The sequence below is a fragment of the Echinops telfairi genome, unplaced genomic scaffold (assembly GCF_000313985.2).
Source record: "Echinops telfairi isolate 266 unplaced genomic scaffold, ASM31398v2 ScPeMD7_34;HRSCAF=130, whole genome shotgun sequence".
Classification (NCBI taxonomy): Eukaryota; Metazoa; Chordata; class Mammalia; order Afrosoricida; family Tenrecidae; genus Echinops; species Echinops telfairi.
In genome coordinates, this window is record NW_022103931.1 from 3,352,578 (window position 1) to 3,367,272 (window position 14,695).

At 40.6% G+C, this 14,695-nt stretch overlaps 1 protein-coding gene across 1 annotated transcript in view; it reads left to right on the forward strand.

Annotated features, from left to right (window-relative positions):
* The window catches only part of HDAC8 (histone deacetylase 8), a 338,343-nt gene that overhangs the window by 299,139 nt on the left and 24,509 nt on the right, over positions 1-14,695 (forward strand). Inside the window, exon 8 of the mRNA XM_045290240.1 lies at positions 2,363-2,468. Coding sequence (XP_045146175.1) covers positions 2,363-2,468 — 106 coding nt within the window. The remainder of the gene's footprint in view (positions 1-2,362; positions 2,469-14,695) is intronic.

Here is a 14,695-nt window from a genome sequence, read left to right on the forward strand (position 1 = left end):
GATATGCAAGGTAGAATTGGGATCATGGTAGTGGGGTGGAGGAAGCATTTAAGAAGCTCAATCCTGGTACAGCTGAGAGTTCAGTCTCAAGACAGTCTGAGCCACAGTGGCCATCTTGCAAACATGTGTTCTTGGTCAAAGAGGGAACGAAAGTAGAAGAATGTGGGTAACCACATAGGCACTTACAGGTGAGAACTTGTTCCAAACACTCAGCCATGAGCAAATAGCCTATTGCATGTCCTGCTGACAGTGCCATCTCCACTTGTGGACACATTACATTCCCTCTTCCTATACCTTTCAGCTAGACAAACTGCCACTCTTCTGATGCTTTCTCTAAACCTTTCTTTTTGTACCCATGAAATTAATTTACTATTCCACAACCTCTTAAGGGGCTCCTTTGATGTAATGGTTACGCATTGGCCTGCGATCCACATAGTTGGCAGTTCAAAACTACCAGCAGCGCTCCGGGGAGAAAGACTAAGCTTTTTACTCCCATAAACAGTTACAGTCTCAGAAACCGACAGGGAGGACATGAACACGTCAGTGAAATTGATAGCATTCTTTGAGTTATGCAACCACTCTCACCCTTGTTTTCTGAGTTGCTTCTTTCTCTGTTATCATCCACTCACTGCCCCTATGGTTTCTATCTAATCTTTAGAGTTCCTTTTATCAATTTGATCTTCTATAGATCTTTCTTAAAAGAGCATACTGCTCAAGACAGATATTCTTGACTAGTTAAGCTACTGTGTAATTTTAAGAAGACATTGGGGGATTTTTTGGTTTGTTTAAGGTTTAAAAATTGTCTCGGGGCAATAGTTTCAGAAGTTCCCAAAAGCCCTGACTCCAGAAAGTCTGGAATCCATGAAGATACTAAATCTATTCTGCATTTTCCCCCTTTTGATCAATATTATTTTAAATGTTCAGTAATGATAGCCAAGCACCATCCAGAGTTTGGTTTTTTTTTTTGAGGGAGTTTCTGCCATGGATGTACAAAAGCTGCCTTCCCATCAAGTTACATCTAGGGATTCCATAAAGATGTTGCTAGAATCCCTGAGAATGTTCTATATCTCCCACAATGTCAGCTGCATATCTAGATTCTTAAGATGAAAAAGTTAGGTGATGGTGGCACGTTAACCTGGATTATTTTTAGTAATCTAGATATCAAATGCCCTCAAATTTTTGACTCATATTAAGGTCTCTTTTTTATACTTTCGATGCTCTTTTTTCCATGATTTTAAAATTTTCTCTGTTTAACTTACCACCCAGCAGTGTCACTGTTGACAACATACAGTGTTGAGGACCACATGCTTTCTCAAAAGAGTGTACACAGATTTTATTTATATTAAAAAGTAAACAAAATAGTAGCTCTGCATATTTACCGTTCAAAGACTTACCCAGTTAAATGAGGTTCTTTGTTGTAGAGTGTTCTTACCCTTGTAGAGAAGCTGAATCAGATATTATGACTTTTTCACAAGTCATCGAGTGAGCTAGAAATGAGATCCAGAACCTTTATTGTGAGCCCCTGGGTTTAAAAACAAGCTCTACCAATGAGAAGGAAGAACAGAAGTACAGAAACTAGCCTCGTTTGACATTCCTGAGACAGGGAATTCAAGTTCACAAAAATTGTTAGGCAGCTGCCATGGTCTGTGGGGACTAAGAAGATGAATAAAGCACAGGTGCTGCATGCCTCCAAGGATTTTGATAATCCAGCGGGATCAATGTTGAAAACTGTCCAATGCACACAGTGCTGTGACTACTCACCGCAGAGTTAGTCTTGTCCATCTTTCTAGCCCGTACAGCAGCCAACACAGTGGCCTGCATATGATATTTAGGCAAGAGCTATTTGATGAATAAGGACCATCAATGAGGTACCAGCAGAATGCTCTGGGGTTGGTGGAGAATGAGGGACAGTTTTACAAAGGAACTGACATTTGATCTGTGCCAGGAAGGATAAGGAGGTTTTGCACATGTAGCAGGAATTAGAGGAGGGATTTTTCAGGCCCCAGAAAAGAGCAAAAGATCCTAGGAAAAACAAAGCATGAGAGAATTTTGGGAGACACAAAAGAAGATAGGGTAGCTAGAGAACAGGAGAACATTAAGAGCTAAGACCGAGACTCAAGCCAGAATAACCCTGAACAACAAACCAAAGAATTTAGCAATGGGCTGGGTTGAAAGGTTTTGAACAAGGGAAGTAGTGCTACCGGGACAGGACTTCCTGCTGCATCATCTTGCCCTGCCCAGCTAGGTCTTCCTTGCTTTGTCAGTAATGGTGAATTCTTTAGATTGTTCTATTTGTATGTAACTTGTTTTAGAGATTTTATCTGATTTAGTTAGTTTTTTGGCCTTTCTCTTTTTCTTACAGTTTTTCACAGAATATGGTCCTGATTATGTGCTGGAAATCACCCCAAGCTGTCGGCTAGACCGCAATGAGCCCCATCGAATCCAGCAAATCCTCAACTGTATCAGAGGTGAGTACCAACCCTTGAGTCCTCTCCTCCTTGATGCACCTAGCTTGTAGTGACCCATTATTGGGGACTGCCCCAAAAACCCTTTGACTTTTGGTAGATAATTGTCTTACTGACTTTGAAGGGACTCTTCGTACCTGTAGTTGGTTTGTCTCACAGGCCACTCCGGTTATTATTGTTAGTTGGCCAGTTAATGTCACCTTCAGAAGGACAAAAGGCTCAGCTATAGACAGGGTAAGGGGAAAATTAGTTCTAAAGTGTGCCCTGAAACCTCCGCCCCCCATCCCCCACCCCCCAAAAAAAACCACCAATAAACCCTTCCTTAAGATGAGAAAAGTTCAAATCAGTCAGGCTTGGGGTAGGTGGTAAACACTCCCAGACCTTCTTTTCCACTGTAGTTTCTTGATAGAAAAGAACCTTAAAAGACTACAATGAGTCAGGGTTTCTGGTATTCATAGGAATGGATTCCCCAGTCTATCTAAAGTACTAGAAATGGGTCTCCTCCCTAAGGCTGGCCTCAAATGGTTCTGGCCTCTGGATAGAGGGAAAATGGTAATCATCAGCCCACTGTCTCCTGATCACACTATTCACTAGATTTTTGTTGTTGTTGTTGTTGTTGTTCTTACATGCCAGAGAGGCAGTTCTGACCTATAGCAACTTTATGCACAGCAGAACAAAACACTACCTGGTCCTGCAACAGCCTCAGAATTGTTCCTATCCACATTGTTGTAGCCACGGTGTCAATCCATCTCATTGAGGGCCTTCCTCTTGTTTGCTGCCTCTCCTTTATTAAGCATGATGTCCTTTGCCAGGGACTGCTCTCTCCTGACAACACGTCCAAAATATGTAAGATGAAGTCTCACCATCCTTGCACTAAGGGGCACTGTGACCATACTTCTTTCAAAACAGACTTGTTTGTCCTTTTGGCAGTCCATGGTGTTTCAATATTCTTCGCCACCACCATGATTCAAAAGCATTGATTCTTCTTCAGTCTTCCTTATTCAATGTCCAATCCTGATGCCACATTCTTCCTCATATAATCCAGCCGATGATTTGCTCATATAATTCTCTTATAATTATATGAATTGCTTCATAAAATTCTCTAATGATTTGCTTAACATACAGAATGAATAATGAATATGGTGAGAGGATACAACCCTGTTGTATACCTTTCCTGATTTTAAACCATACAATATTCCTTTGTTCTGTTCACACACAATTGCCTTTTGATCCATGTGCAAGTTCCACAAGAGCACAATGACGTGTTCTAGAATTCCCATTTTTCTCAAAGTTATCTATAGTATGTTATGATCCATACAGACAAATAAATGCCTTGGCATAGTCCATAAAACACAGCAAACATCTTTCTGGTATTCTCTGCTTTCAGCCAAGATCCATCTGACATCACCAATGATATCCCTTTCATCCAAATCTTTTTAATCCAATCTGAACCTCTGGCAGGTCCCTGTCAATGTACTACTGCAACCGTTGTTGGGTGATCCAAAGCAAAAAATTTACTTGCATGTGATATCAGTTATATGGTTCTGTAATTTGAGCATTCTATCGTGTCAACTTTTTTTGGAATAGGTGCAAACATAGATTTCTTCCAGCCAGTTGGCCAAGTACCTGTCTCCCAAATTTCCTAGCACAGATGAGTGAGTGCTTCTAGTGCTTCCTCAGCTTGTTGAAACGTTTTTTATTGGTATTCCATTAATTCCTGGAGCCTTGTTTTGACAAATGCTTTTAGCTAGTCCACAAGCTAGTATTTGGGAAAATTATCCTCAGCCTTCCAATAGATTCCCACCTCCCAACTTAGCTGCTGCTAAATTGTGCTTCATCCATCATTCTTTTAAAGCATTTCTAGCACTCATTTCCTCTTTAATTAAATTTTATGTGTGTGTGCATAATTATTTGCAGAGTTTATGTGGCCCTGAGTATCATTGTCCATCCGGGAGAGTGAAACTCCCTTTTATTTATACAATGTCCATGATAATACTAGTCCTCTTATCTTTGATGCCCTCATTAGAGGAGAATCCAACATGAAAGGATGGTTTGTTCTTCCCTGGAATTATTCTGTGAGAATACATTGTATTATGTGGGATCTTGCTGAGAATTATCTATCTCAAGGCCCACCTCCATTAACAGAGCTAACAACAAAGCAAACAGAACCAACAGCTATGACAACAGCAAAATCCATAGGCAGGTACTTCGCATCTCAGGCTCCATTAGCCAGAGAAAAATTTCTAAGATGATAAGCCTTAAATTCTTTTTTTAAATCATTTTATTGGGGACTCGTACAACTTTTATCACAATCCATACATACATCCATTGTATGTCAACCAAATTTGTACATTTGTTGCCATCATCATTCTCAAAACATTTGCTTTCTGCTTGAGCCTTTAGTATCAGCTCCTCATTTTCCCCTCCCTCCCCGCCTTCCCTCCCTCACAAACCCTTGATAATTTATAAATTATTATTATTTTGTTATGTCTTACACTACACTGTCCGATGTTTCCCTTCACCCACTTTTCTGCTGTCCGTCCCCCAGGGAGGGGGTTATACTGTATGTAGATCCTTATGATCGGTTCCCCCTTTCTACCCCACCTTCCCTCCACCCTCCCGGTATCACCACTCACACCACTGGTCCTGTAGGGATCATCTGCCCTGGATTCCCTGTGTTTCCAGTTCCTATCTGTACCAGTGTACATCCTCTGGTCTAGCCAGATTTGTAAGGTAGAATTGGGATCATGATAGTTGAGGGGGAAGCATTAAGGAACTAGAGGAAAGTTGTATGTTTCATCGTTGCTATACTGCACCCTGACTAAACCTTAAATTCTTTTTTTTTTTTTTAACATTTTATTAGGGGCTCATACAACTGTTATCCCAATCCATACACACATCAATTGTGTAAAGCGCATTTGTACATCGTTTCTCAAAACATTTTCTCTCCATTTAAACCCCCGACATTAGGTCCTCATTTTACCCCTCCCTCCCCGTTCCCCCCTTCCGCATGAGCTCTTGATAGTTCATAAATGGGTATTTTGTCATATCTTGCCCTGTCCGACGTCTCCCTTCATCCACTTTTCGGTTGTCTGTCCCCCAGGGAGGAGGTCACACACAGTTCCATGTAATCAAACCTTAAATTCTTAAGGTTATATGCATCCATCAAAGCTTTGGTCCCCTCCAAAGGTGTCCTATAGCCTTCGGCCCTGTAGTTTCAAGCCACCTCCCTCTGGCCTTTAAGTGGCTACCAACTTTATAAGTTCTCACTTACTAACCAAATATTTCTCCCTTGTCCAACCTTTAAGGTTTCAGGGCCTTTCTCTTCGTAGCCCTTCTCCATTCATTCCTCCTTTCCGCACCACAGCCCTGATTCATAACCATAGATATCCCACCCTAGTGTCCTCTCAGCCTCAGGAAGCATTTCCTCTTTCCTTTGGGACCAATAGGACTGCTCTCCCCTCTCTTGCTCCAACTTTGCGGCTTTCCCTAGCCAGGCTCAGAATCCTGGTAAAACACAGTAAAAGCTACCCAAACTGAGAAACTAAACAAGCCTCTGCAGCTGCTTGCTCAAACCCCATGTATGTGCAGATATATCTGTGTCCTCGTGCTTTCCTGCACACACACGCAGACACATACCTTCCAGAGAGTAGTGCTATCTTGCTATTAAGGAAATGGAAATGACAAGTGAGAGAAGACATGAAAAGTAATTTAAAGGGAAGACAACTGTAAGAAACTCTAAAGAAGAATAAAATTTTTAAAGACCTGAAATAAAAGTCTTGGGTTAGAATTGGTAAGAATATTGGAAGATATTAGAAGACATCTCAATCAAGGGTTTTGTTTGGTTTGTTTTTTAAAGATCCTAACAGGTTAAAGTATTATCCTGATTATGACATAATGAAATTAAACCATGGAAAAACTATGCCTGGGTCAGAATTTAAATTCTCAAAAGCAGTAAACATATTAAAATCAATCAAAAAGTATTACTACTATGGCTCCAGTTCGTACACATGCGTTTATTCCAAAGAAGCCATGGTTTGAACATGTCCGTGTGATCAGTTCTCTCAGTAATCCACTTCCACTAGTCTTGGAGTACCACCCTGCTTTGTGAACATTTTATCTTGGATTGGGTCAAGGTCTAGAGAGTAGATCATTAGTCTTACATTCAACAACTGTATACACATGTTGTTCCATCTCATTCATTGAAACATCACTTATCCCACTTCTTCCTTGTGTTCCTGTTTACATTTCACCTTCTTTACTAACCTTTCTGAACTATTGTCCTTAGCTATAAGATGCCCTTTTGATTTTAGATGGTTGATTATCTTACGGTGTGCTTACCTCACTAGTGTTCTTGTTCTCTACATGCCACAGAATGACTGAAGGAATAGGACAGGAAGAGAACAGGTCAATGAGTCCCAGTAGTTAGATCGGGGCAGGGTGGGGTTGGGATTATGTTATGGTATATAGGAAAGCATTGACGTTAAGAAGAGGAAAATCTAAGTGGCAAAGAGTGGATGAGGAGGGGCCTTGGGAGAGTAGACAGCACATATAGTGCCAGTAGAACATTAGGAATATTCTGACTTTTCATTTCCAGCTCTTGTAGAACACAAGTATTGTGTTCTGGCCATGCAAATGAGCAGAGCCTGAGTCCAGAACTTGAAAGAAATTCAGCTAAGCCTAGAAGACAAGAGGCTAGAAAGAAGTCCAAATGTTGCTAAAAATGGTCAGGATAACTTACTATCCTGAGCTTGTGCCCCCGCCAGCCTGTTGACGCATGCTGCCGTCAGATAGTGTGTTGCCATGACAATGGTCAGTGTGGAAGATTGCTGGTTTTTCTGCATTCTGAAAAATTTCTGTGAACTTGTCTACAAGACTGTCCTATGTATAAAAACCTGAGCAAAGATGACCATTTTTCACTGTGTTTACACACACATACCAACCCCACCACCAATTTTTTAAAGAGAGGGAGAAGTCGGGGAAGGCTGTGGATGGATGTAGGGACATGAGATGTCAGGAAGGGAGTGGAGGAAGAGTGAGTGTAGCCAGCATTTCTAGTTGAATTTGGTTAACCTTTGAACACTACATCCCTTAGAAGCACAAAAGATGAGATTTTAACCTACCAGAAATCAAACCTGAGAAAATTCATCTCATAGAAGATACATTCTACATGCCACAGAATGACTGAAGGGATAGGGAAACGTAGACAGCACCTTATCCAATCTTTACTACCCATTAGTCTTTCCAAAAAGAAGGGGGAAAGACAAAAGGACAACCGCGGAAAGTAAATTCAAAGTGGGTTGACTCCATACAGAGAAAAACTCTCTTTTGCTTTCACAGTTTATTTTGTTTTGTTTTGCCTGCTAAGGTGCTCTCTTAAAAATATGCATCACCTTAGGGGGCAATGAGTTTATGTCAGTGGAGGCAGAACAACTCAGAAAAGAAGGGTCGCATATCTCAAAAAGCTATCAGTTCCCGGAATAATACGTGTAGAAACTTGACTCTCTATGTTCTTGACAACAAAAATAATAAAATGTTCTTGTTTTGTAAATTCTTTTCTAAATACAAAAGTATCTTACGTCTATCCTTGTTCACAGGGAAATAGGGGCCAGAGAATGGATGGCTCTGCCTAGCTCATGGCCACTACTTGAAAATCATCCTAATACCATCTTCATGTTTTCCTTCCCTCTGGTTGACTTACTCCAAAGAAATTGGCTCCCCATGAGCCTTCCAGAGTTGGAACGGAGTTGATGTGATCAACCCCTAAAGGCAGCCACCTCTCCAAATCCCATTAGGTCTGCATGGGCACACAAGGTTGGAGGTGGGAAATTCTTCTAGGTCTCTGGTACTGGGGACATCAGTTGGTAGGAGAAGGATAGCTTCATATTTGAAGCCCAGATTCAATGCTCTGTGTATGTGTATGTTAGAGGATGAGTTGTGCATTTGTGAGTATGTAGTGGACCTCTAACTATGTTTTTACACTTGTTCTGAGCTCTCAGAACTATACCCTTAGTTTTTCTGTGGTAAAAGGGGGAAATAATGGGATAGAAAGGTGAAGCGGGGATGGGAAGTAGGAAGAGAGGACACACAGAGAAGATGAAATGCCTTGTACACATCCACCCTTTCTGACTCTTGAAAAAGCGTGTCAGCCTCTGCAATATAAAGTTAGGGAAATTGGCCAACAAGCTAATGTGGATGTAGAGACAATACAATGTAAATAATGTGAATAGTAGCTATTCTTTAATTTACAGATAGGGAAAGTAAAGCTCAAAGAAGATAAGTGACTTGTTCAAGGGCATCTTTATTCATTCATTCCACGAGTAATTAATTGCTAAATACTGGCTGTATGCTCATATTGCACTAATAAATGGTAGCATGGACATTCAAACTCAGGTCTGTCTGAATTAAGGCCTTGACTCTTTGGCCTTTCTCGAGCCCCTCATCTCCTTGACAACATTCCCCAGTCAATTAGACTCATCATTCCCTGCCCTTTCCAATCAAACCTAGTAAACCCTTCCCATCCCTGCACTGCATACTTATATAGCTGATTCAACCAAGCACCTGAAATCTCACGTCTACCTAGAAATGGGAGAAAGACACTTGCAAATTTGACCTAAGACCCAGGCCTTTTAGCCCTCCCTGTCCCTCCAAGTGTGCCCCATACCACCCCCATCATGGGTAATAGAAAGTTTCCAGTTTCATTTCAAGTTGAACAGAAAGGTAAACAAAAAGTGGAAGAAATCAGTGCACTCAGTCAGGAGACTGCTTAAGACATGTTATCAAGAGAGACCAGTCCCTAGAAAAGGACGCCATGCTTCATAAAGTAGGGAGTCAACCCAAAAGAGGCAGACTCTCAACAAGATGGATTGTGACATAGTGACTGCAGCCATGGGCTCATTGAACAATTAATTGGGAGACTGGTGCGGAACTGGGCAGGGTTTCATTCTTTTGTACATAGGGTTACTAACTCAGTAATACCTAACAACGAAACTGCTTCCTGAAGTGTGCTGTAGTCACCCATCCCCAATGTATTTACAATTCCACAGCCCTAAACTGAGATCCTTTACACATTCATGTATATAACATTACCAGAAGCACTATTTTACTGAATGTAATCAGCAACTCCTCTGGGAACCTGAAGTTTGGAATTGACATTTTTCTAAGAACTTATTAAATTGAGTTCTCTAGAGAAACAAAACCAGTTTCTTAAAAATGCACTTATCTATCTATCTATAGCCAGAAGAGATTTGTGTCTTGGAAACTGGCTCACACAGTTTTAGAGGCTGGCAATCCAGTCCAATGTCAGACTGGAGGTGTCTCCTGACTCATGTAGCTGCAGGGGCTGATGAGCCCAAGATATGCAGACTTCTGGCTGCAGAAGCCAATGATTCCAAGGTCAGCAGGTAAGATGACAAGCTGCTGACCACTCCCAAGATTGGCAGGCAACACAGCAGGCCACTGGCTCAAATCTAAAGAACCAAAGGTAATATGACAAGCCAGATGCAAGATCCAGACCCAGCAAAAAGCAAGCAAGCTTTGCCAGAACATCTAAATATGTTGGAAGCAGGCCACACCACCAAGGAAACTCTCAATTTATTGGCTACACATAAAAGTGATTACATTATATTAGGTGTCATCATGGCAGGGAGGGGGGTGACTACATCTTAACTGTTAAACTTTTGCAAATCCTGGCCAAGTCAAGTTGATGTACAGCTTTTAACTATCACAGATCCCAAACTTGAAGCAGTTCTCCTACACTATGGAAGCTTGGCTTTTTTTCTGCACCTTCTTTTGCTTCTTGAGAAGCGAGGGCGCAGAGTAGGTTCTAAGTAAAGACTGACCATTTGCTATATGGCTTCTTGGAAGGACTTTGGAGCAGGAATGGCAAGGATGCCCTGAGGCAATTCACATAACTTTAAGTGAGGATCTTTACAATGCTCTTCTGTCATCTCCCCTTTCTTACCATAAAAACCTATGACACCTTATTTATAAAAACTTGAAATATCTACCTAAATTCACGATATGGGAACTACTATTAATATATCGACTCTTAACACTGTGAGGTATGTTTTTATATGAGATAGGTGTTGAAAAGTGTGTGGGGAGGGAAAAATCGGTTGCCTTTTAATTCCATTTTTCCATGAACTTTTTGTAGCCCCTTTGTATATCTGTAAATGATCTCATTTAATCTTCATAGACACTTATGTGGTAGGAAACTGGTATCTAGAAATATTGTATAAACATGCTTATAGTCACATAACAAGTAAGTGGTAAACTCGGGATTGGAACCCAGATCAATTGCCCTCTTCTCCTTAGAGCATTTCCCAGTCAGTCTGCTCATCATCCCCTATCTGCTTTTTCCATTTAACCCAAGGAAAGCCTTTTCATCCTACATTGTCTCCCAAAGTGAGACTGAGTCAGTGTCATTTTAAGAAGTATTACTGTGTCTCTGCTGTAAAGCCCAGATAAGTAAATCGGCACATATTATTTGAGCCACTCTTGTGCCTAGTGACATGAGAGATATAAGAGAAATTTAGGACATGGTCCCTGCTGCTGATAAACAGCTGAGAAGTCTAGTTAAGGAGACAAAAACAACTCCTGTAGATAGATCAGTAGGAGCCCTGGTGGCACAGTGGTTCACGCTGGCCTGCTAACTGTGAGAGCAACAGCTAGGAACTACCATCTGCTCCTCTGGAGAAGGTTGAGGTTTTCTACTCCCATAGAGTTCAGTCTAGAAAACCCACAGGGTCAGTTTCACCCTGCCCTACAGGGTCTCCACGAGTCAGAATTGACTCGATAACAGTGAGTTTGGTTTTTTGGTACATAGATCACTATATAATGAGAAGAGGCTGGAGAAGTAAGACTTTAACGATACTGCTTTCAGAATGCTGAGGGGATTTGAATAGATAGTAGTGAAGACATGTCTATAAGCCTGGGAAACTTGAATAGAGGAGGAGGGGCAGATTGCAGACTCCCTGGAATTTAAGGCTGAGTACATATGCGATAGAGTAAAGTGGGAACCACTTTAGGTTGTGGAATTAGAGCACAGCATGGTGCAATGATGTTCACAATGGATCGTGGTGATAGACCAAGGGTAGTCTTGCAAGGACCAATACCAAAACAGCGACAATAAAACAAAAAGGAATCGCTCTGAGTTGTTGTGAAGACTTGGAAGTAAATCACTTATACAGGATCAAGGAGAAAGAAAGAAAGAAGTCAAATTAACTTTGGGGTTCCAGCCTAGATACCAACTATGATGGGCATCTATTGGGGGAGTAGGGTATGGTTTCACAGAAATATATCCTTATATATCGTACTTGAGGTCTGGTACAATATTATGTTACAGCTACATAATAGACTATAACCAAAAAATGCAAACAGTAATATGCCCCAATGTGGGGTTTACAAAACTGTACCTACACTGCTGGAAATATAGGGCACTAGAAAGCTACTCTTTTACGCCGCTATTTCTTTTCTTAGGTACTCTTAGGAATTCTCAACTCGCTGCCATTGAGTCAATGCCAACTCCTAGAGACTATAGGACAAGGTAGAACTGCCCCTGTGAGTTTCTGACTCTAACTGTTTATGAGAGTAGGAAGCCCTGACATTCTTCCTAGGAGTGGCTGGTGGTTTCAAACCTTTTGGATCATAGTCCAATGCGTACCCACTACGTGTGAGAAATTCTAGGGTGCCTAAATAGCAGATCCTTTCCTTGGTTGATAATTAAAGCCTTTTCTGTGGATAACAGGAAAGGACATCCAAGTGCCTCCCTAGGACCACCTTCCTTTCCAAAATCCTCATTCATTATAGGCAACTATTTCAGGCTCTGGCTTTGTGGGGTTTCTATTCTGTTCCATTGATCTATATGCCTATCTTGCCACACAACGTCGATTATTATAGCTATATAAGGGGGCTTCAAAACATTCATGGAAAATTCCATTATTTTGTCATTCCATTTTCCACATACTTTTTGAAGCCCTTTGTATAATCTTAAAATCTACTAGAAATTCTCTTACTTTCTTATTTTTCAAAATTGGTTTAGTGATTCTAGTTTCTTTACCTCTCTATTTAAGTTAGAGAATAATCTTGTCTGTTGTTAGGTGTCTTTGAAGACGTTCCAACTCATAAGGTACTCTATGTGCAACAGAGTGAAACACCTGTCCATTCCTGTGCCATCCTGATTGCTGTATTTGAGCCCACTAGTGAAGCCGCTGTGTCAATCCATCTCATCCAGGGTCTTCCTCTTTTTCACTATTGCTTTACCCAGCCTGATGTACTTCTTGAGAGCCTGGTCCCTCCTGTTAGCATGGCCAAAATACGTGAGACAAAGTGTTGCCATTCTTGCTTAATAAGAGCATTCCGACTTCTGACCTCTTCTTCCAAGACAGATTTGTTCATTCTTCTGTCAGTCCACTGTATATGCAGTGTACTTCATCAGCACCATCATCCAAAGGTATCCATTCTTCGGTCTTCCGTATTTATTGTCTAACTTTTGCATGCATATGAGGTGATTGGAAATACTTTGGCTTTGCCCATCTGTGGTAAACCCCACAGAGTCATGGTATGTAATTCTTGTTATTATTGCTTATTATGTGCTAATATTTTGTTGAGGATTTTAACATCTATAATCATGAGGAATATTGGGCTATTATTTTCTTTTTCTACACTTATCATCAAGATAATACTGGCCTTAAAAAAGTGAAATGGGAATTATGTTCTTCTCTTCTATTTTCTGGAAGAAATTATAGAAATAGTGTTAAATCTTAAAATCTGGTAAAATTCTCCAGTGAAAACATCAGTGGTTGGAGATTTGTTTTTTTAGGTGGGTTTTAATTTTTGGTTTCATACTATTATACTACAATTTTTCTAAGCTTCTCATGGTTTACTCTACAACTTAGGACAGGAATGGGGAATGTTTAGCCTGTGGACTTTATAAGGCCTGTGAAATCATTTGTTCTGGCCCTAACAACGTAACCACAGGCAGGACTCGAAATTCAGTAAATATAGGAGCTTTTTTCATAGCAACATAATTTATATAAGCGAATCATATTAATAATGTGAATTTTGAAAGACAAGCAGGGAACATCCATTATGGGATAGACAGGACACATACGAGTACATGATGAGACAGACACATATTGGCCACTTGGCCTGTCTGCCTGTATTGTGGTGACTCAGAGGAAAGTCAGTGGCAAGCAGGCTGGTCATGTATATGTTGTGAACGTGTTAACACATTGTGGCAAAATTATAGCAATCCGATGATGATGAGACGAGATATGATTAAATGATTCCTTGCAGTATGGAGGATGACCTTGGTGATGATGTTGTTGACTTCTTTGTCAACGCAGATGACAAATCCAAACCAGCCTTTATCAACAATTCTGACAAAAACAGAATCTCAGATGAAGATTAAGTAAATTACACAGAAAAGACCTCAGGAGTTGATGATAGGAACGTTGGGTATATTCCAAATCCGAGATGCAGAATTAGAACAGGGAGCAAATCAACGTACTAGCATTTTTGGCAACACACACATACTAGATAGTCATTAAAACTTACATGATCTGACATGCTATAAATGGCAACTACAAAGAAAAGAAAGGTTTATACTGAGTGTCAATCTTTTCAAGAGAAATGGACAAATTATTTTTTTGTTATGGAAGTCAAAGGCAAACGTTTGTGCTTAATTTGTAGCAATACATTAGCAGTAATGAAAAAAGCCAAGCTGGAGCATCATTACAGCTCAAAACATGCTAAACTCAATGAATTAGGAGGCCAAATGCATCTGGATAAAATCAATGCTCTTCAGCGAAGTTTGGAATCATAACAAGCCACTTTCACTAAGCTTCATGATGACAAGAGACGACGTTATTCAGACAAGTTATGCAGTCAGCGAACATAGAGGGACAGTTTGTGAAAGAGGGCATGATGGCTGCTCCAGAGTTCTTAGCACCAGACAAAGTAAAATTGTTTCAGAGTGTTAGTTTGTCTTGGAGAACCATCTCACATCAGATTACTAATTGAGCACAAGATATTGAAAACACACTGAAGGATTCTGCAGGACATTTCCACTTTTTCTCTCCTGCTTGTGACAAGACAATGGAAATAAATACTGCCCAATTGGCCGTTTTCATTTGTGGAATGACTGCAAAATTTTGACATGTGAGAGGAACTGCTATCATTGGAAGCCTTGCATGGCACTACAAGAGGTGAGGACTTGTTTGAGAGAG